We start from the raw sequence: 22,208 nt of genomic DNA on the forward strand, positions 1-22,208 counted from the left end.
TTGCGCTGATAGAAATATTGATTTGATTCCTTCCCAAAGAACAGTGCATTGGCTTGACTTTTAGTGCGGTCAAACTGGCAATAAACATGAAGGGCAACATCCATCAGCTGATGGTATTTGATAAATGGACTAAATCTGCCCTGGTCTGCAGTGCCCTTTGCAAATTGTGACCTTTCCAACAAGGATTTTCTTTCAGCCACATTAAGTCATGGATGCTGTTCAATATATACAGAAATAGGTTTTTAATAAAAGATAGGAAAATCAACCATAGGTCTGCATTGCTCTCTAACACCTTTTCAAAGAGCCTTTTAGCTTGTGCCTTATGCGAGAGGTAAAGATTATTTGATATAAATTCTCTCAAAACAAGAACATTGAAATCAGGTTGCCCAGCTCACTCATCAAGTGGGTTTTTTATATTTGATTACCATGAAAATGGATTGCCTTCCCCAGACTCTTTGTATCTTTGCTGCCCTTCGAAACACAGCAAACACATTCATAATTACTGTACTCTTGTATATTCCTTTACTATCTAAGGTATCATAGTGTATTTTGTATCCTTATTTACTAACACAATTGACCTTGATTTAGCCTGGAGTGGTCAAAACTAAAGTGTATGTGGTATGTACATCCAAAAATACTAAATTAAACACCTATTAAAATTTCTCTGATCAAATATGACTCATTAAATTGTGAGATTATAATGTGAAAAGTGAGATTGTGATCGCAGAAGAACAAAGACACATACAACTAGTTGTTTACTACAAGAAACACATGACACTCTGATTCATGTAAGGTGTCACAGAAGTGAGGAGATGATCAGGATGCAATCTGGGTTGATTTTGAGACTGTCAGTTTTGAACCACAGCAGTGGATCAGGGAACAGCACTTTTTCCCAGTATGTTATCACACTGTAGTGGCACTTGGGAAAATAAGTATTTGACATGATTAAAGAAACAAAGCTGCATGTGATATCAAATTACGTGTTCAGTTTAAAATGAAGAAAGGACTGGGGCAGGTTAGTGTTCTGATCCATATTATGTATTTGTCCATTGTCATTGGCTAAATTCCTTTAAAAGGTGACTACAGTTATTACGTTATTACGTTATTAAGTGAGTTATTATGTGAGATATATACATTTGATAGGGCCTATTGGCAGCTTTTCTATTAGGCTTAATAAGGCTCATCTGCTTCCTTGCTTCCTTGTGAAAGGTGGTGTCCCATAATCCCTTGGGAACTGAAACAAATTGCAGAAGTAATAACAACCACAGACCACAGCCCATTTCCAACACACACCTCGTTTTCCATAAAGAGGAATGTTATTTGCATGTGAGAATGCAACGTTTGACAAGGTAGAACTGTAAACTAGCACAGTGCTCAAAATTAATCCTTGGATAGTAAAGGATGTGTGCTGAAAAGAACAGAAGATAACCCAAAGAAAGGCCAAAAGTAACTGTCTGTGTTGTAATTGAAACAGTCACTTTAATATTAAGGTTTATTCTCATTTCAAGGTCAGTCTGCCAGGGAAGTAGTGTTGGGATGGGGAGTTATTGTGAGATGTCACCTACAACCTTAGCAATATGCTCTGTGCCTTTTTGCTTTCTGTACAAGCTTCCTGCTTGTAGGTTTGCAGACCTCTATACACAGGTACACATGGCATAGGCCTTTTTGGGTTAAAGAGAGTCCTGCTACAGTAGACAGTTCATTCAAGGTTTCTCCCTCATCATTCCATATATTGTATTTTGCAGGCAGAGCTTATTGGATGCTGCAGATATATCAGAATCACACATTGTGCTGTCTGCCATTTATAACACCACAGGATGTTAAGTCAGATGTACAAACTCAAGAAGTGTTTTACAGCAGAAAAGTCTGATAACAGCATGATGCTTGATTTTATTTAATTCTGTCAGAAAGAAAAACAAAATAATGAATTTATTTAATGTAGAGTATTTTGCCTGTGCTGTTTGAGTACACTCATAGAGTATGAGTGGCTGCAATGGCCTGGTATCTAGGGTTTCCTTTTTTATCAAATGCATAACTTTTCAAAGCAACAACATTCACAACAGCCTAATTAAACAGATCTATCAAAGAATACATAACAGCTTTTGAGCCACCACAATGTATTAATTATTGAGTATGAATTTATGGAAGTGTATGTTTCTGATTTTGAACAGTGACAACTTTCATACAATATTAAGAACTTATTTTGAAATGTTACATAAGAACCAAAAACATATTATTATTTCAATCCAATATTTAATGTAACAACTTTCTATATATATAGGAGCTTTTTGCCAAGAATACATTGAAGGCAGCGATACTTAATCTTCAAAATCGATTACTTTGAAGCCTGCTCGGTGGCACTATTCATTGTGAATAAATCCAGCAAAATTTGAAGACAACCGCCATAGGAAATAATTACCACCTAAGGTTGTATGAAAGATGAGAAGTTGGATCGTATGGATGACATTTCACACCAAGGCATGACTAGGATTAGCGTAACAGTTGGAATTCTTTTTTTAATTTAGCTCTGTTCCACAAAGACTGCAGGATATGCAAAGTGTTTTGTTTTAAGTGTTATTTATTTATTTAGTTCGTTTTTGTCATTTAATGAACACCACAATCTCTGTCAACCTCAGATTTAGAGATTTGCATACATGACTTTGGTGACATTTGCACAAGAGCTGGCAATTGTATTTTCACAAAGTGACATACCCAGATACAGCGTTAGTTTGAAGTGTGCCGAGAAAAGACACCACTCAATATGGCGCTTAGTGTTATGATAATTCTTGTGAGATTCCCATCTGTCAGCTCAGCATAATGAGGTGGAGGTCGAGTGAAGTCTTTCTATTGCATTTTGTCTCAGACCAACTCCATGGCTTCTTTCATTTTAAACCTTTTTTGTTACATGGCATACCATGTTAACTGTTTCTGAATACATGACTTTGGTATAGCATTTGTGCTATTTAGTCCCAGATCATTATTGACATATAATTAAATCTTCTTTAGCTGTGTTATGTCTTATCCTACTTGTTTGTTATCCATTCAATTTTTACCTTCTACCACCTTGAAGTTCATTATTGTATTTCACTTTCTCCTTCTTCTCAGTAGTCTCCAGCGAAATTTTCCAAATGCAGTATCATCTAAGTCAGTACTTGTCGTTGTCTCACTTCCAAATTGTGGATGCTAGTTCTTCAAGTTATACCTTTTTCCCCAATCCTACCTTCTCTCTATCTCTGATGTATTCCTTTTGTCTTCCAATTGAAGTTATATTTTTCATTTTTTTTCTCTCTTTCCAAGTGTTCTGTTTCCCTGATCAATGTAATAAATTATTTAATATGCATTCTTCTTGGATAATACAACAAGGTCAATATAATCTGCCTGTCAGATTTATTCATTGTTCTGTCATTCATTGTCCAGTGTAGTCAATACTGTTTCCAGTACTAAACTGATCAAATGACATGAAAATATGACATTGATTTTGTCTGTCAACTTCTCCTCAGTTTTCAGTGCTCTAATTGATTTAGATTTGTCATAGATTCTGTTCTATGATCTTGAAGTTTCTTGGAGATGCCAGACATTACAAAATTGTCCATAACCCTTTCTGCACAATCCTTTCAATATCCTGTTGGTATGTAGCAAGTACAGTTTTGGTCTATTCACTCATTTAATCTCTATATTAAAATCTTGCATGAATATAGGTAGTGACTCAACAAAATATCACAATTATATGTTTGGTAAAAATGCCAAAAAGCTATTCAGTGTGATTGACTTCTAATGGCACTGGAATAAACACTGACTATAATGTTAATTATATTTGTATTGTGTGGTTGTTTTTGAAAAATAAATAAATGTATCCTCTATATTATGAAATCGGAATATTTTATCTTTTTTTTAGGTACTTTATTGAATTTCCTTTAGTATTTATACAAAATATTATTATTATTACTCATTTATTGGCAGATGCCCTTATCCAGGGTATATTAGGAGAAAATACCTAGACTTGCTTTAATTTTGAATCTTTGACCTGTGCTCATTCGTTTCTGGGTTGATTCTAATTGCTCAATTCATAATGATTCAGAATATATTGTACTGCAATCTAGTCTACATGAGCCCTGTTTCCTCAGTTCTGTTGCAGCCATTTTGAGAAGCAGCATACCTCGCCTCTGAAGCACTTAGCACTAGGCTTAGAATGACAGGATTAAGTATTCCATTATACAGCTCTGTCAGCGTTTTCCAAGATGAGTACTTCAAATGATAGATACATCCCTTCCAGCCTAAATATATGTGGCAGTGTGAAACAGGAAATATTTTTTTTTTCTTATTGGAAGGTCAGAGACGTGACACCCCATCACTTTGGTTGAGAAATTATGTTATATTGCGTGCACAGAAAATCACATGAATAACATTAAAAATCAAGATGAAATTGAAGGTAAAAGGTGCCATGCAATCTCATTTATGGTCTTGTTAGCTAAACCGAATGCTACAATAGAAGGCTGTACATTCATATTTCACTCAGACCAGCTCACATTGAAATTCACAATTCTTTGACCTTTACCACTTCCGAAAAGGAATTTAAAAAGAAAGGTATCAGTGGTGTGATAACCTGAAATATCTACTTATCTCCCTAAGAACGTTAATATGTGGGGAATTGGATTTGAATATTTCCTCTCACATATATTTGTTAGTAAATGGCATGTGTAAAATCGGTTTGATTGAAGCAATAGTAACAGGTTAAATGGTTCGTGTTTGAATTAACAACATTATCCAAGGCATCAGGGGCAGAAAAAAGATGAAGAAAGAAAGAAAAGGAAAATAATACAATGGCAAAATAATGTCTTCCAATATGTTTTAAACGTATGTGGAAAATAAACCTTGCAAATACTTCAATTATCTGCATAGGTTAAATACAAAATATCTCCAGCAAAGCTATAATTCACAGCAAAGGAATATCTGCTATACTTGAGAAGATGTGTTATGTTGTGTTGTATTTGAACTGCCTTCAGAAGATTCTGTTGCATTACATTAGTTATTAGGGCACTAAAAACCTTTGTCATTGAATGAAACTTAAATCCAGCAAAGAACTATACTATACTATACTACCATTACTGACTGAAATGTAGTTTCATATCTCAGCACAATAATGATCCATAGCACACAGCAAAGTCAACAACAAGTCCTAACTTAGATTGTGTGAAAACGTGTGTCTATGACTATATGATGTTCAAAATGTAGTTTTGTTTAATAAAAAACATATTTAATACATATATATATTTAAAGTAGTAAATCTAGCAGAGCTAGTTGCCCTTAACTACAGAGCGAGTATTGTGTTCCAGTGGAGTCTGGCTAATTGACCAGCATGAGAATGCAGTTGCATTCCAGACCATCATTGGTTTGTCAGGTTTGCATCAGTAACCATGAATATTAATAACTATAATGAATTATAAATATAGGTGATGTTTTTCCTAATCATTCTCTACCTTTCACATACCATAAGGGTAGCAGAAATTAATTCCTAGAAAACTCCTTATCTGCACCAACAGCATTAAATAACACTACCACTTCTAATAGGTTTTCTCTGCACAGTTGTTTAAATAAAAGGCAACATAAATAACCAATTGAACCATGTTACATATTGCTCTGGAGGAATATCTCCATGGCAGATGGTAACTGGAGCTGCCTCTGAAATTACTGCAGCTTCGGTGTAGTCATGCGACATCCTGCTCTTTGCCAGTTTTGAGATGCATTCTGTGCTGTAATTCTTTTTTAGTGCATAACGATCACAAAGTGAGATTTTGTCCTAAACAGACTCCCCAGAGGTCATTCAGATGCCATGCATTAGCTTCTAAGGAAATGTGGAGGAAGCATAAATAAAGTATGCACAACAATGTATAAAACAAAGACTAACAGCAATATTTTGCATATCCATTCCAATGGGTAGTTTGTACAGTACAGTTCATTTGTTTATTGGTTGATGGACATCAACAAACAGAAATGTCCTGCATATTTGTAAGTACCTCTGTAGTAGTCTGATCCCAACTGCATTATTTTATTATATTGTGTTATTATTATAGGACTATATGTTATGTGAAAGCAAACCATCTATGCTATTATGGGAGCCGTATTACAGACAGGGAGACAAACAAAAGCTCACTTGCAGCTCTAAAAGCATCAAGCATGTACTGTTTGAAATTAGTTTACTCTCCGGAGTAAATCTGCTTCCAAGGACAATCTGCCTTCAGTATAGTTTTGCCTTTATCTCCAGATTTGTATTTGTTATTTTTTCAACGATGACAAGAAGTAAAAGCAAAGTAGCAAGAGACATCCTACTATACTGAAATGTGTTTAAAACATTAGGCTTCGGAAAATATAATTTATAAATTGAAATATACTCAAAATAATTAATAGTGTCATTATCCTGGTTGTATCACACCTATCCTAATGATAAATTTCATTAACAAAAGGTTGGCTGTTCTAATATGTACATGCTTGTGTAAATGGATCATTCAGTGATAACAGATTGGTTATTTTACATAATTTATCATGGGGGAGGAAATGGTTAAATTCTAAAAACCTTTTGGTTTGCAGTTCAAACCTGCTTAGTTAAGAGACAACAGCTTGGCCATGACAGTGAGACTATCTGAAACCCCTGTGGGAGTCCAATCAATGACAGCGATGGTGGAGCCACAGGAATGCCAACCAATGCCAGATAATGAAGGAAAATATTAGTTTTTTGATGGTGTTTGTCTATTTTCCTATGGTCAGCACTATTTTTTACCTTGCTTAGCCTTGCTATACATTCACTGCTTTTACTACACTCTGCAAGGAAATATTGTTATTCTCTCTTCAAGAGAAGACTCTTCAAGATTTAAAATTCCACAAAGTGAACTCTGCATGACCAAAGGTTTGAAATGATTAAATGTGGTAGATTTAAAGTGTGTTTAAAAAAAAAAACATGCCAGTGACATCATTCAAATGTAACTGAAATGTAAACTCACATCACAGACTCCACTTATCAACACCCCACCCAAACATAAAACTATAATTCCTCTCCGAAATCAAGTTAGAAATCAAATTACTTTACTGCCAAGGACAATGAGATACATTTGAAATAGGTTTAAGTTGTTGCTGATGTTGTTGTTTTAATGGGGGTTTATTCCCCCAGTACTTACAGAATGCAAATATCAAGCTAGTTTATTAGAGCAGAAGATTATTTCACTCAGCAAGTGAAGGTCTGCAGGAAATCACTGTAGCTTCCTTTAGATGGCAAACACAAATCTAAGTGATGCAATATTCACTTTGGTTTATGTCTCAGGAATGAAGGAGATTCATTCTTTTAACAACACACACATAAGCTGTACTTACTGCCAGGAATCAGAAGACCAGTCCATTGCAAATCAAACAGACAAAGCTACAGATTAGTTAGTAACCACAATAATAACTCACACACAGCCTGGTGTAGCATAAATTATAAAAATAAAGGCATTTTTAATGGTTAGTTTGATCTACATTAGTTTTAATGTTGTTTTCTATAGCTTTTGAAAAACCTAAACTGAACTAATAAAACAAAGGACTGAAGATCATTTCTATGTGTATTTGTTTTTTAATTTAAATTTAAATTGGAGAAGAGCAATATTAGTCTATTAATTTATTTTAGTATCTGATTTCCTGAATCAGCTGACATTGTCATTTATTTGTAGACTGAGATATGTGATTTGTGCTTATGTACATTTTTGTGTGCATGTCAACTCTCCAAATATGAAAAATACAGAGGGGTGTATTAAAAGTTGAGACAGCAGTAATGTGCAACAATACAAGTTTGAGAATGTAATAACAAAAGTATTTTTAGTAAATGTGGCAATCAATTCTAAAACTTAATGTGAAAGTTAACAAGGTACATTCATCTAAGTGTTAAGGTGATACCAAATGAGTAGGCAGAAGGGGAAAAGAAAAGTAAATATGTGCCTTTAAATCAGTTATTGCAATACTTTTCAGACCTGTTCTGTAGTCTGGATCCTTTCATGGCTCTTTTCTGAGTTGCTTACTTCATATCTTGGACTAAATTACAGAGTTTATTAATTCTTACTATTAGCTCTGTTGAATCATCTGTATAGACATCTCAACTGAGCTACCAAACTCAGGAAAGTTACAAAACCTGACCCTGAAACTGAAACTTTCAGCTGTACAACTCCACAATTTACTGTTTAGGCCTGAGCAGGTTCCTTATAGTAGGCTAAAGTCTATCTGTACTATAACAAACCCTGTTTATTAACAATCTTAACAGATGGATGCTTTTTCTTTCTAATTTAAATTTGTGCTATTATTCTGCACAATTAACAACATTAACCTTGATAAAACAATATCAACATTGACTAATGTACTTTATGTACTTTTTTGTCTGATTATAAAAAGAAAGTAGAAAGAAAATGAACAACGACAACCACTGTATAGAACAAGGATAGTCAAAATAAATAATACATAATAACATCATATTAACATGGAATTTAATCAGGGAGATCTGATGATGAATCAGTTGTTTTTAAAAATCGAGTCTTTCTTCTTACTTAAGAATTATGGAAACAGCACACCAACTGACTGCTAGCTCTGCATCACCTGATTGCAGTTCAAATATTTTAAGATTAATTTTAATGGAAGGCAATTATTAATGAAAGCATAATTTGTCATCATTTCTCTATGACTTAAGTGAGAAAAGGACATGGCTTAATAACATTAATTGCAGGTACTTAGGACAGAAATAAACGTTGAACATAGGTAGGGATACAGTTATGACATTGATGTCTATTATAATTATGAAGAGAATATACCAATCCTCAACAATGTGTTTATGGCATCATCATTATAACAAATGGATAAAAACAAAGCCATAAACAAAACAACAGAGTTTTAATAAATGGGGTATAGTGTTCACGGATAAACCTAAATCACAAAAATAAATGTGTTGAATAATTTATGTAGGCAAAATATATATATTTTGATGTCTTCCCCATGAAAAACAAATGCAAACACATTCATATTCCTTGACTTCACAGAATGTGTGAATTATATTCATGTGCTAGTTTTACTGCTTGTGCTCTGCTTTCAAGCATTTGTATTACATTGAACTTTGTCTCAAAAGAAAAATACATTTTAGTGTTATTTGTTCAAATTTTTCATCTGTTAAATCGAGTGTAAAAAGTCAAATAAAGTGATTTAAAGAACACTTTTATTTCATGCAGTAGTAATATAGGATACCAAAAAAGGAATGCAAGTCATACCTAACATCAAGATGAGCATATGTATTGTGTTTCCATTCCATATATTACAACACGCGGTTCACCACTTATCTTATTACTTTTTTTTGTCTTCGTTATCTGGAAATCTTTTGTCTATTTAACTGATTATTGTGCAATACACGTACACAATATTAATGCAAACCATAATCTAAAAGTAAAAATAGAAAAGTTATAAGTTGGAGGCCTTTTCTTTGGCAACTCTTTGCTCGATATCTCCATTCCTAATTATGCCCTCCTGTAAATGCCCTAGCTCTAATTTCTCAAACATTTCTTTAAGCTGCAAGTTATATTTCTATTCCTATCAGTTGAAGTGCTACTTGGCATTAGACTAGCTGAAGGGGATAACACGAACCAACAGTGGATGATAATAACATCATATTAATGAAATGTCAAGCACATTTAAATTAGGGGAAAAAAACATCAAAGCACAGAGATAATACACTCTCAAGACCAGACAGAATAATGTTGGTTAAGGAAAAGGTTATACTGTTACACAGATCTCTCTCATATGAAGGATATATAGATGGTCGGGGTTACAGTTACACATCACTTTTAACTACGGAGTGCTCCCACAAATCCCTGTGTCCACTAAACAAGGAGAGGCCATTTCAGTTGCTTGTTAGTTTGGTTCTCTCTTTCTGAAGCCTGGTGGTGCACTTGAAAGTGTCCAGAATTATTTACATTCCTCAGAATCAGAGTATAAATTGAACTAAAATACATAAAGTACAAATCTGCTTAAAATCAATGTATTTTACCTATTGCATTTTATTCATGTTTTGTGTTATATATCTTCCGCAAAATACTCCCTTACTTTAAGCAGTAAAGATAATACAATCTGTTAACCTTCATTTATTATTTTCTTCTGTATTACAAATAGGCTTTCTGAAGACCTGAATATTACCTGCAAGATTCAATCTGGGGTATAATGTAAAGCTATCACTATAATGCATGATGTAATGTAGAAATGCATTTATGTATATGTTTATTGAATGTATCCATTATTTCTGTGGCTACCAAGAATAAATGCATGAAACAAAGGCATCTCAATTTCTTAATAATCCATGAAGATTTTATATATAGATATTTAATTTATTTTGCCTATTTTTAATATTTTTTTTTCTGCAATGCCCTGGAACATGTGATAAGACATCCTTTGCAAATGATATCCATTAACCAAAGAGTAGTGCTTAGGTGTCGGTCACAGGATGAAATAACCCCATATCCTAAACTGTTAAATGCTGCAGCACCCCACACTTGGTTAGCCAAGCTCACAGCCAGGGCTTCATGTCTCCCCAGAAGCTAGCAGTTACAGTTGGTGAATGTCACAACCTGGATTAAAACCAACAACCCACAGGCAAAAGACTCGTGATGCAATTTGAGCAGAAAGATTAGGTTAGCCACTTAGGACATAACTATAAAGAACAACATGAAAGCAGTAACAAATTAAAATAATAGTGTGAGGTATATAATATGTTTAAACTCAATCATAATTAGTATTCAAATAAACTATATGTGAATTGATGCTGGAAGTATTTGTACAACTTAATCTAGATTCTGTCAAATCACTTATGCTCTGCTTGGTAAGAAAAGTATCTGTCACAGATCAGATGCACAGTGATAGCTTATATTTCAATTGGTTTGTTGTCGATGATTGTTGCTATTCAAAGATAGAATTCTGTTGCAAATAAACTCAGCTGTCTTGTAGAGGCAGATGGTTATGATTTTTTTACATCAAATTTAAGTGTTTGGGTTAAAATTATATTAGTACTCAATGATCATTTTTTTCTTTCCAGTTGCGTTGGCTTTAAAGACAGATTCCAAGTGATAGCTGAGAAGTGTGCATTGATGTCTCAAGTGTTCTTGTATACTTTACAAAGAAGCATTGTATTTTCTCACTCTTTTGGAGAGTTATTATAAGTGTGGAAATTTAGAACCACAATGGCAAGATTGAATAAATCCGTGAAAAAGGATGCAAAAAAAAAAAAAACGTTAGCAGCACTGCTTGAATTTCCACTCCAAAAGTCATATCTAAAATGTATCAGTTATGATCTCTTCGGAAATGAGAGAAAACTTTGATTTTAAGCAATGCAGATGAAATATCGTCCTGTCAAGCAATTTCTTACCATGAGCTATTAAGATATGATAGAGAACGCTTATGCAGTCTTTCTAAAAATCCTCAATGTCATTGTTGCATATCAGATCCCCACCTGACCAGGAGGGAAATAGAAAGCAGAAAATCAAGTGGGAAATAAAACCAGCACAAATTGCCTATTTGGCTTAATATAAATCTATCCTAAAACAGGCAAAATATTATCCAAAAACATAAAATGCCCAGGTATTATGCGTAAGGCAAAACAAAATATACATTGCTGCTGTCTTCATAAATATGTTGTTCTGACTGTGTTACAGAGCTCATAAAGTACGAGCTTGTTGCCATGATGAAATCCCTCTCTGAACATAGTTAGCATCAGTTAGCATACGTGTGCATTAACATTAACAAAGTCGTCCTTGAATTTATTTTACAATAAACACATTTTCTGTTATTGGGGTTATAAATTAAGGCACAGAAAGTTGATCCTTTCCATGAATAGGATCATTATTATTTAAACTAAATGTGTATTAGACTGAACTAATTTTACAAAGTAATTAAAATAAGTTGCACACTGTTTTAATTTGATTACACTTGAAGTAATAAATCCACACACTTCGACATTATAATGTATCACTCATTTGGGTTTGTTTCAGTTCTTCACAATCAAACTATGCATTTATCATACTATTCACTGGATAATTAAATACTTATGATACATTCAAAAACAACAAAAATGTAGTTCTGTAAATCTAAAAATAAAGCGGAGCAGTATTAAAAAGTTCTGTGATATTATACTGAAGGATACATTGATCAAAAGCAATATATGTCTAAATAGGATGGAGAATAAAGTTTGTCAGTACTGGATACTCTAGAGGGTATAGATGTCCAGTGGCGCTGGATATATTTATACTGCTAATTTAAGTACAAAATAATTATATTTTAAGATTATAAGATCCACTGACACAGATTTCAGACACCTTGAAGCATCTCTCCGATTCCCTGAATAGCACAATTACACAAACAAGCAATCTGTAGTGTGAATGATGGATGTTTTTGTTTTCCTTTTGGATACTGCATGACAGCACATTTTTCAGTGAAATAATAACACATACTCTTCCCAGAATATAATACTGTTAGTCCATAGCTAAACTGTAGGGTTCTCTTAATTTGACTGTTGAATTTATGTATTAAAATCTATAATAGGCATATATAGTCAGCTTCAAAGGTATCCATGCATAAAAGGCATTGAAGTTTGCCTTTTTTAATCGGCTCTATGGTGTAAGGATACCATACTCTGGGAACATCGCTCGCAGGAACGATGCATTGTGAAATCACTAGGACGTTTAAGTGTTTAGGGTCTATCCATCCCTTAAACCATAGATGCTAGCAGTGTAACAACTTGATGAAAAGCATCTGTGATTTGCCCAGGCCCTATGAACCATAAGGAAAACATCAACAACAGGACGCTTCAGAGTAAGAGGGACAACCTGAGGGATGGCTATTGCATAGAAACAACTGTGACAATTATTATTATCTGGCATCATGGAAGACCCATAAACCCAATTACAGTCATACGATGACTCAGAACTGAGGTGCAGTTCCCTGTACAATGGTATCATAATTACACATCATCACAGGGCTAAGTAACTGCTTTTGTGCATTAACATTAATGAAAACCCCTTGGATCTTGGCAAATATTAGCATCTCTGATGTATGCCATTTCTGTAGCACAAATTAAAATAAACCATGAAAGGTATCTTGAGATGTAATTTTATTAACAAAGGTTTACCAGCGTTTTTCATAGCTGCAGAACTAGGAAGCTTTGGTAACTTAAAACAACTGGTGGGTTTTAAAGAAGAGCTGAACTTGTGAAGAAAATAGCTGTGAAGGATCATGTGCAATTATCAAGACAGATAGGTGCTGAAGAAAATCACAAGATTTCAGTTACACCTCAGTAAAAACGAATTAGACAGGCATTGCAAGGAACAAACTTGCAATGCCACTGCAAATGTGTAAGGACCACCTTGCTTGAGCAAAGGAAAGAAACAAATTTACATTTCAGTAGTGGAAAAGATTTCGATAGACAATTTAATGTGGTTAAATGCAGGTTATATTTTTAAAATGCTTAATGGAGTAATCATGATGAATACAGGGAATCCTTGAGAACTATGGGAATTTTAATGTCATTGATAAAACCATGCTACTTGCTGTAAAGTGCATGTTTTGGAGCCACTGACGCTTCCAACAAGACAATTTCCCCAGTTTCACATCAGAAGATGCTAAACCATGTCTCCAGTTATACATACCTTACATTTATCCCTGGACATCCCAATCTCCAGGTCTATGACCTGGTGAGCATTTATTTGTAGGTGCATTGGTTAGTCCCAGGGTAAATTAAGCAACTGACTGGCAATAAAGTTGGATAATTGCATGTAGCTGCTTGGTTATACAACCACCATATTTGTTTTTTCTGCTTAAAATGTGTTTTCCATTCCTTTCATACATTTATTTTGCATTTGTTTGTGTGTTGATCTGTCCCTTGTTGTTTTCTCACAGTAAGAGTTTTCAGCTCCTTCAGGCCATCCTTGACCCCACACTGCTTTGTTTTCTCGTGGAAGATGATGAGTGTTAAACACTGTTGACTGTTATTTTCCCACTGCAGAGTTTAACTGCCTTGCCTTTCATGTAGTTTGTGGTGTCTTTCCTAATATTGATTTCCATTTCACATGATAACTTCCAGGAAGTAGACAATACAAATGGAACGATTTAATGGGTCTTATATTATAAATAAGTGCTGTGAGGTTTGTCCTGTTTCCGTTTCTTCAATAATGTTTCCCTGTCTGCAAATATAGCACCACAGAAAATACTTTCTTGACAGTGTTAATATCTCCTGAGTGATGTAACTATATCATCCATTTGGCAATTTTTTTGGTTAATGTATAGATTTTTCACTGTGGTTCCCATCCCATACACTCACCCTACTAATTACACAGCTAAAATCATGCAGGATCAGCAAATGTGCTGCCTGTTTCTAGGTCAGTACATAAATCAATACGATTCAGTGTATATCCCGTACAACACTTATTTCCCATGAGTAAAAGGTGAACTGATTTGATTTCTTCCCTGAGTAAAGCACTAGAAAATATAATTAAACGTGCAACAGAAGTAAATTATGTTAAGTGCATCTTTAATGCTGGGAAATGCAGATGATCTGACATTTAAACTACTCATGCTCAGGAAATAATTAGGGAGATTGATAGTGGTTTCAGAGACCAATGGCCAAAGGAGACAAACTAGGTATAGAAATGCTTACATACATGTACATATTTAGAACATTTCTACAGCGCTTTTCATTGAGTTAATGCAGGTTACAGTCCACTACAAAACTGTTCTTACTAATCTCATACAGCTCTGGAAAAAATTAAGGGACCATTGCAAAACTGTCAGTTTCTCTGGTTTTACTATTTATAGGTATGTGTTTGGGTAAAATGAACATTTTTGTTTTATGCTATAAACTACTGACAACATTTATCCTAAATTCTAACTAAAAACATGAATGGAATGGAATGACTGCCATACATGTAGAGATGCTGATTTAAGAATAATTTGCAGTGGTCTCTTAATTTTTTCCAGACCTGTATGTTTGTGTTTCTATTTTTCATTGGCTCTTCAGAATTGGTTGTGAGTAAGGATGCATTCTGAGAAGCAAATAGATGGAGATTCATTGTACAGGTCTCATCAGTACTGAATTTCAACACTTGGATATTTGTATGTGATGACACAGCAAGGTTGAATGACACCTCTTCTAGTTAAAATAGGAAATGTTCAGGGAGGCACAGTGAATTGTGTTTGCTGGGCTTCGATGAATAGGACACTTAAAGAAGAATCAAAATATGGTCATGCTTCACACCAGGGTGAATCAGTTATCTTCTGAAGATAAGTAAAGCTCCTCACGAGTCAGTAACCTTATGTCATGTTTAAGATTGTTTCCGATCTGTGCAATTGGGGATTGAGGATTTTGTCATCATCTAATAAATAAACAAGAATTTTGAAAAATAAGTAAAAATGATATAAAAGCGGACAAAGGGCCGGATTAAATCAAAACATTGACCCACTCGCTATTAGAAAACTACAGAACTGTACTCAGTTGCGGCTTCATTTTTAGTAAGATGACACTTTCTTCTAATCATAATTGTAACCGCTACAATGTACAGGTTTGTAGTTTTCTATTAGTGGTTGGGTCAAAGTTTTGATTTAAGCCGGCTTTTTAGTTTTAAGCCCACACATGCACAGACCACAAGGAATAATCAATTTTATATACTTTATTAAGTATTATTCCACCAACACACTAGGTTCCCAATACTGAATGGTTGTATGTTTTCAAAACCAATACTTAAATATTTTATAAAAAGTGAACCAGATACACTGAATTAAAACAGTGATGATGTAGAAGGAAATTTATATTCGATGTTGCAGAAGATTAGTATTCAGAAAGGGGACAATAACCAAAACAAAATGTGAAATATGAAATTGCTGTTCTGTGGAAAAAGTTGTAATAGCAATGCTTACATTTAATCTCCAATGTGTTTTTCATATATTGTCTTCAAATTCCCAAGTCTCATATTTAAGGGTCTTTTGTATTAAATGCAAATGTATCCATCTTTAGGATTACATCACCATAAAATGACTGAGTCACTTCAGCTCTGGCCTTGCATTGTCTCAGAGAGTGTATGACCATGCAGGATTTTCAGAATAGCATTCCCTGCAGCCATGCAGGTGAGGGCAGAGGTTATATGTCCTGCACCTGACAACGGTTCCCTTCCGTAGCTTAAGTGTTCAAGAAAGGTATCAAGGAACTCACATTTTTATACATCCTTCAAACTGAGACATTTAACACAAAACAGTTTAGGAAAAAAAAGGGATATGAAAACAGTGAACATTTAACAGGCATGTATTAATATATTAACTACTTCCATGGGGTTGCCATTTAAACAATAACACTAATTGAATAGAGTCCATGCACAGGACACAAGATAATTAATCCAAATCTATACATGGTATTTTATTTTATTTTAAAATGTATCACTCAATACACAAAGTTTATGAAAGACCATAAGGAGGAGTTACAGTGGGGGAAAAAAGTATTTGATCCCCTGCTGATTTTGTAAGTTTGCCCACTGACAAAGAAATGATCAGTCTATAATTTTAATGGTAGGTGTATTTTAACAGTGAGAGACAGAATAACAACAAAAAAATCCAGAAAAACGCATTTCAAAAAAGTTATAAATTGATTTGCATGTTAATGAGGGAAATAAGTATTTGACCCCTTCGACTTAGTACTTGGTGGCAAAACCCTTGTTGTCAATCACAGAGGTCAGACGTTTCTTGTAGTTGGCCACCAGGTTTGCACACATCTCAGGAGGGATTTTGTCCCACTCCTCTTTGCAGATCCTCTCCAAGTCATTAAGGTTTCGAGGCTGACGTTTGGCAACTCGAACCTTCAGCTCCCTCCACAGATTTTCTATGGGATTAAGGTCTGGAGACTGGCTAGGCCACTCCAGGACCTTAATGTGCTTCTTCTTGAGCCACTCCTTTGTTGCCTTGGCTGTGTGTTTTGGGTCATTGTCATGCTGGAATATCCATCCACGACCCATTTTCAATGCCCTGGCTGAGGGAAGGAGGTTCTCATCCAAGATTTGACGGTACATGGCCCCGTCCATCGTCCCTTTGATGCGGTGCAGTTGTCCTGTCCCCTTAGCAGAAAAACACCCCCAAAGCATAATGTTTCCACCTCCATGTTTGACGGTGAGGATGGTGTTCTTGGGGTCATTCCTCCTCCTCCAAACATGGCGAGTTGAGTTGATGCCAAAGAGCTTGATTTTGGTCTCATCTGACGACAACACTTTCACCCAGTTCTCCTCTGAATCATTCAGATGTTGGCAAACTTCAGACGGGCTTGTACCTGTGCTTTCTTGAGCAGGGGGACGTTGCGGGCGCTGCAGGATTTCAGTCCTTCACGGCGTAGTGTGTTACCAATTGTTTTCGTGGTGACTATGGTCCCAGCTGCCTTGAGATCATTAACAAGATCCTCCCGTGTAGTTCTGGGCTGATTCCTCACCGTTCTCATGATCATTGAAACTCCACGAGGTGAGATCTTGCATGGAGCCCCAGACCGAGGGAGACTGACAGTTATTTTGTGTTTCTTCCATTTGCGAATAATCACACCAACTGTTGTCACCTTCTCACCAAGCTGCTTGGCGATGGTCTTGTAGCCCATTCCAGCCTTGTGTAGGTCTACAATCTTGTCCCTGACATCCTTGGACAGCTCTTTGGTCTTGGCCATGGTGGAGAGTTTGGAATCTGATTGATTGATTGCTTCTGTGGACAGGTGTCTTTTATACAGGTAACGAGCTGAGATTAGGAGCACTCCCTTTAAGAGAGTGCTCCTAATCTCAGCTCATTACCTGTATAAAAGACACCTGGGAGCCAGAAATCTTGCTGATTGATAGGGGTTCAAATACTTATTTCCCTCATTAACATGCAAATCAGTTTATAACTTTTTTGAAATGCGTTTTTCTGGATTTTTTTGCTGTTATTCTGTCTCTCACTGTTAAAATGAAAAAAAAAGAGTAAAAGTATTTGCCAGACAAGATTGTAAGGATTTACACTCCAAAGGGCATTGATATTTGTCTTATAGATTTATATTTTGTGTCAATAAATGGATTCATATATAAAATACTGTAGAGAACCCCACAGAAATGCAACAGGGATATCCACAATCTGATGTAGCCAAGAGGGACATATTTTAATATATTAAACAGTCCAAATAAAAGGGGACATTATCTCTTTGTATGTATTTTTGCCAGTGTGAATTGTTTGTGTTTGTTTTTTGGTGTGTTTTTTTTGTTTCACCACAGTTCAAATATTTATCTAGTGTTCACAAAATACTGAATTTCATGACACCTGCAGTCCATCAAAATAATACAGATCCATTCTGTTTGGTGTTGGATTGAATGAAGTTATGAAAAGTGAAATCTCAAGCAACCGACATATCCAGCACTTAAATATTGTATGTACAGGGAAATCCTCTCAACAGGTTTGCATTCTGCCCATGGAAGGGAAAAAAGATCAAAACTGCTTTAGAAGAAAACCTACATTGTCATATCTCAATTCTCTCAAGAGTAAAATCATTTTGCACACAGTTCAGTGGATTTTAGTCATTTTCTTTATCGATGTAGCTGTGTACTGGACCAGAGACCTGACAAATGGCCTTATCTAAAAGGCTGCTTAATGGAATGAATCCCATTTCACCTCTTTGCAGCATATTCGCCGCAATCAGCAGTTCCATATTTTGATATCCATCACGTCACTAGGTTCAGCCGTCGCCTCACGTTATTGTAATTTATATAAACATGAGAAACTGGAAAATCAATGTTTGTTCAAAAGAAAACGTAAACAAAGCAATAGAGACTGGACTATCAAATTCATAAGATTTTTTTTAAATTTTTGAGGTACATATTAATTTGCTATATTTGTACAAAGCGAGATTTCCGAATGTGCATAAATGAATACATACTTAAATATAGCTGAAATATGTTATTAATTGAAGTATATATTTTAATGATTAATGTATGTATGTATGTATGTATGTAGTTTAGAATATATCTATTTATATATATGCTCAGAACACCGGGATCCAATTGGTCTTGGAATTGGAAAAAGGAAAAAGAAACAAAAACTGACTAAAAGTTACATTGTACTGAAAAGCGACGACACAGGGTATGCACAAAATGACTGAGTATACAGTTGGGTTAAAACTGGCGATTAAATATATACATTTACGTTGATTTAATAGTATTTGCATATTTGACGAACATAGGAAAGTGGAAACTGGAAACAAACGGTCTCACGGAGAAGGGGAAATAACTTCGGGTGGATTTGTGCGATTCCTGTTTCAAGTTGTAGAGTACGGCATCCCATATACATTGAACATTTAACCTGTCATCTTGCATTCTGGAGACATCAAGCAGTGTTGCTCTTGCACTCGCACCAGTGCGACAAAATTATGTGACGTCACCAGTTATCAAATTCCTTATGTATTATAATATGCATCTACTTCTGCCAGAATAAGTATTGAATTATTATGTTAAATTAAACTGATGGGGGAGAGGGGGTGGAACTGTATTCTGTACACAACGTCAGTGTTTATTATATTGAAATATTTAAAAAGAGATTCCAAATGTAGTATTCTATGGACATTTCCTGGAATTGGAATTGTGAATTAATTTATATTCTCCTATTATCACACTCTTTTGTTTGAACACTCAAAGCAATTGTTGCCGCACTGGAAACATTCCTTCCAATACTTTCCAATTAAAAGCGCTTCCCATGTAGATTAACTAAGGAGAGGAGATTAGGAGATTAATAATAGATATGTGTACATCCGCATGGTCCGAATGAAAGATCATAAACGATTTGGGAGAATAAGTTGTACCCAAACCGCGTCTGTCTTGGTCGGAACTTGCTCCTCTGCGATGCTACTCTTCGGGGCTCTAAGTTACCTGCAAGAAGCTTGTTCAGCAACTTACCTCCCAACGCTTGCTTCATAACAAAATCCATGGCGATGGCTTTTAATTCCTTCCTTCCTTTGCTTCACAATCTTACATTCAGATTAAACAGGTAAAGTAGTCCTTTGTTGCCAGATCTATAAATTACAACACACACAAATAAATATATAAAAAGCTACTGCTCTCTCTTGAAAAGGTATACAAGAGTATGATAATGTTTCGGAAAGCATACTGTTTAATGATAATAATAATAATAATAATACATTACGATGATTGTATATGGCGATTAAATGGCCATTCAAATACAACATTGACATAAAGTAAAAACGTATTGATACGTAAAAACTGGCTTGAATACCTTACCTGTGCCTAAAGACCTAAAGGTCATGTTAACCTTTCATCCCATGGGCCTTGTGAAGAACATGAAAGGCCAATTGATTGATATATATATATATATATATATATATATATATATATATATATATATATATATATATATATATATATATATATAAACTTTGAAAGGTAATTGAAACAAGGTATTGGTTAAATAACGAAACAGCATAGTCTCTTTTACGTTTACAAATCATTTTCGTACGGCAGTTATATAATGCACATGTATATATGCATATAGTTATACTAGTACTACACTAGAAACTAGAATAGGGCTACTATAGCCCGTCCTAAAGGCAGCTGAGGAACGGACATTGCAAACTAAAATGTCCCAAATCACAACTCATATGGAAACATATGTATATCCAATGTCAATCGGTTACTCATTGTTTGGGGGCTTCCTTTTGTTTACCACTGGGTTTCCAATGTGCTCCATCAGGTTTAGGAAGAAAAAAAGGCTGTAATCGGCTTCCGGAGCTCAGTAATCCGCTTCCAAAGCGAAAACTTTCTATCATCCAATTAATAGAAATGTTATCTGTATAATCTCCAGTGTTCACGGGATGCATTGCGGCTCACTGATACATGCTCGCAACCTGGATTGTTTTATGTCATGGAGGCGATAACGGTTTAAGTAGTGTTAGATATTGTATTCGTGCAGGGTGCTAGCATATTACCTTAGCTGAACCAGTTTTTGCTTATGTACGAAAGAAAGCGCAATATCACTTCCTTCTCCTTTACGCTGCCAGATTTCAGCACCATTGTAAGAGGAGAGCTCCCCTTTCGTCCCGACAACGGGCAACAACTAAGTAGGATTTCCCTCAGAACAATCACAATAATTACCTGTCCCGGCGACTTGGCTCTATACAAAACGACGCTTTAACCCTCCAAAATGAAGTTTCCTTTGATTAGAAGAAGGGGGTATTTAACTGCTCACTTGGCGCATCCCTGTTTTTCCCAGTCTAAGGACGTCCTTGTTTCCTCCTGCACAGTGCCTGTCCGAGTGTCTGTGAAGGGAACTGCAGCTGCTGCTGAAGGAACTCAGTGGATCACATGGAGGTCTACCTTCTGAAACGTCCCACGTCCTGACACTGAGAAAAGAGCAATCAATTATGAATGCTGCTGATTCGCTCTTGCACCCTCCCTTTTCCTGCAATGGCATTTCCTGACTTGCTCACTACTACACCAAACAATCCCCCTCAGTGTATTTAGTGACCTGTCTGCCTTGCACAGCCCCCTTTCCTTCTGATTTTCTTCTTTTCTATTACTGACCTACATACGCTCATCCGTATTCGATTTTCGTTGTTTTATATTTCTCAGAAGGTCGAGATTATTTTTTAATTATTATGCTCATCATTTCAATTTTTTTTTTTTTTAGAATCTGTCTTGATTATGCTGTTGGTTTTCTCAGGGTATAATACATCCTGCTTTTGCCGCACAGACTCAAGGCACAGAGACGCTTGGAGTGAATAGCACACACTGGCTGTTCATCTTTCAGTAGCCTAATCGTTTCTGCAGCATGCTCACCTCTTTTTGTCCTTGGGGTATTTAAAGCGCCAGCACGGCCGAAGATATCCCGGTTATTTCTCCTCAAGTTCAACCTCCGAATACCAACGCTAACAGACATGCATTTTATTTCCAGTGATGGCATTTAAAAGAAATAACGAGAATATTAAATCTCACGTGCTTTATCGGGATATAAATAAATAAAGGCTATAAATCCTGCTTAGAAACAACATGGGCACACACCCTTCTCTTCTGTAGCGTGAGTGGCGAACTGTGAAGATGGGGGGTGGCATCAGTACGAGAATGCAGGAGCACAGAAAATACCACAGCCATTTTACACACATCCAAATAATAATAACACTA

General features: G+C 35.5%; 1 protein-coding gene across 1 annotated transcript in view; it reads right to left on the reverse strand.

Annotated features, from left to right (window-relative positions):
• LOC136766632 (complexin-1) overlaps nt 1-21,974 on the reverse strand; it is a 47,821-nt gene extending 25,847 nt beyond the window's left edge. Inside the window, exons 1-3 of the mRNA XM_066720234.1 lie at nt 21,867-21,974; nt 21,183-21,430; nt 19,971-20,086 (exon numbers count right to left, since the gene is read on the reverse strand). Of these exons, the coding sequence (XP_066576331.1) occupies nt 19,971-20,001 (31 nt within the window). The 5' untranslated portion in view covers nt 20,002-20,086; nt 21,183-21,430; nt 21,867-21,974. The remainder of the gene's footprint in view (nt 1-19,970; nt 20,087-21,182; nt 21,431-21,866) is intronic.
• Nucleotides 21,975-22,208: the final 234 nt, after the last annotated feature.

The sequence above is a fragment of the Amia ocellicauda genome, chromosome 13, assembly GCF_036373705.1.
Source record: "Amia ocellicauda isolate fAmiCal2 chromosome 13, fAmiCal2.hap1, whole genome shotgun sequence".
Taxonomy (NCBI): Eukaryota; Metazoa; Chordata; class Actinopteri; order Amiiformes; family Amiidae; genus Amia; species Amia ocellicauda.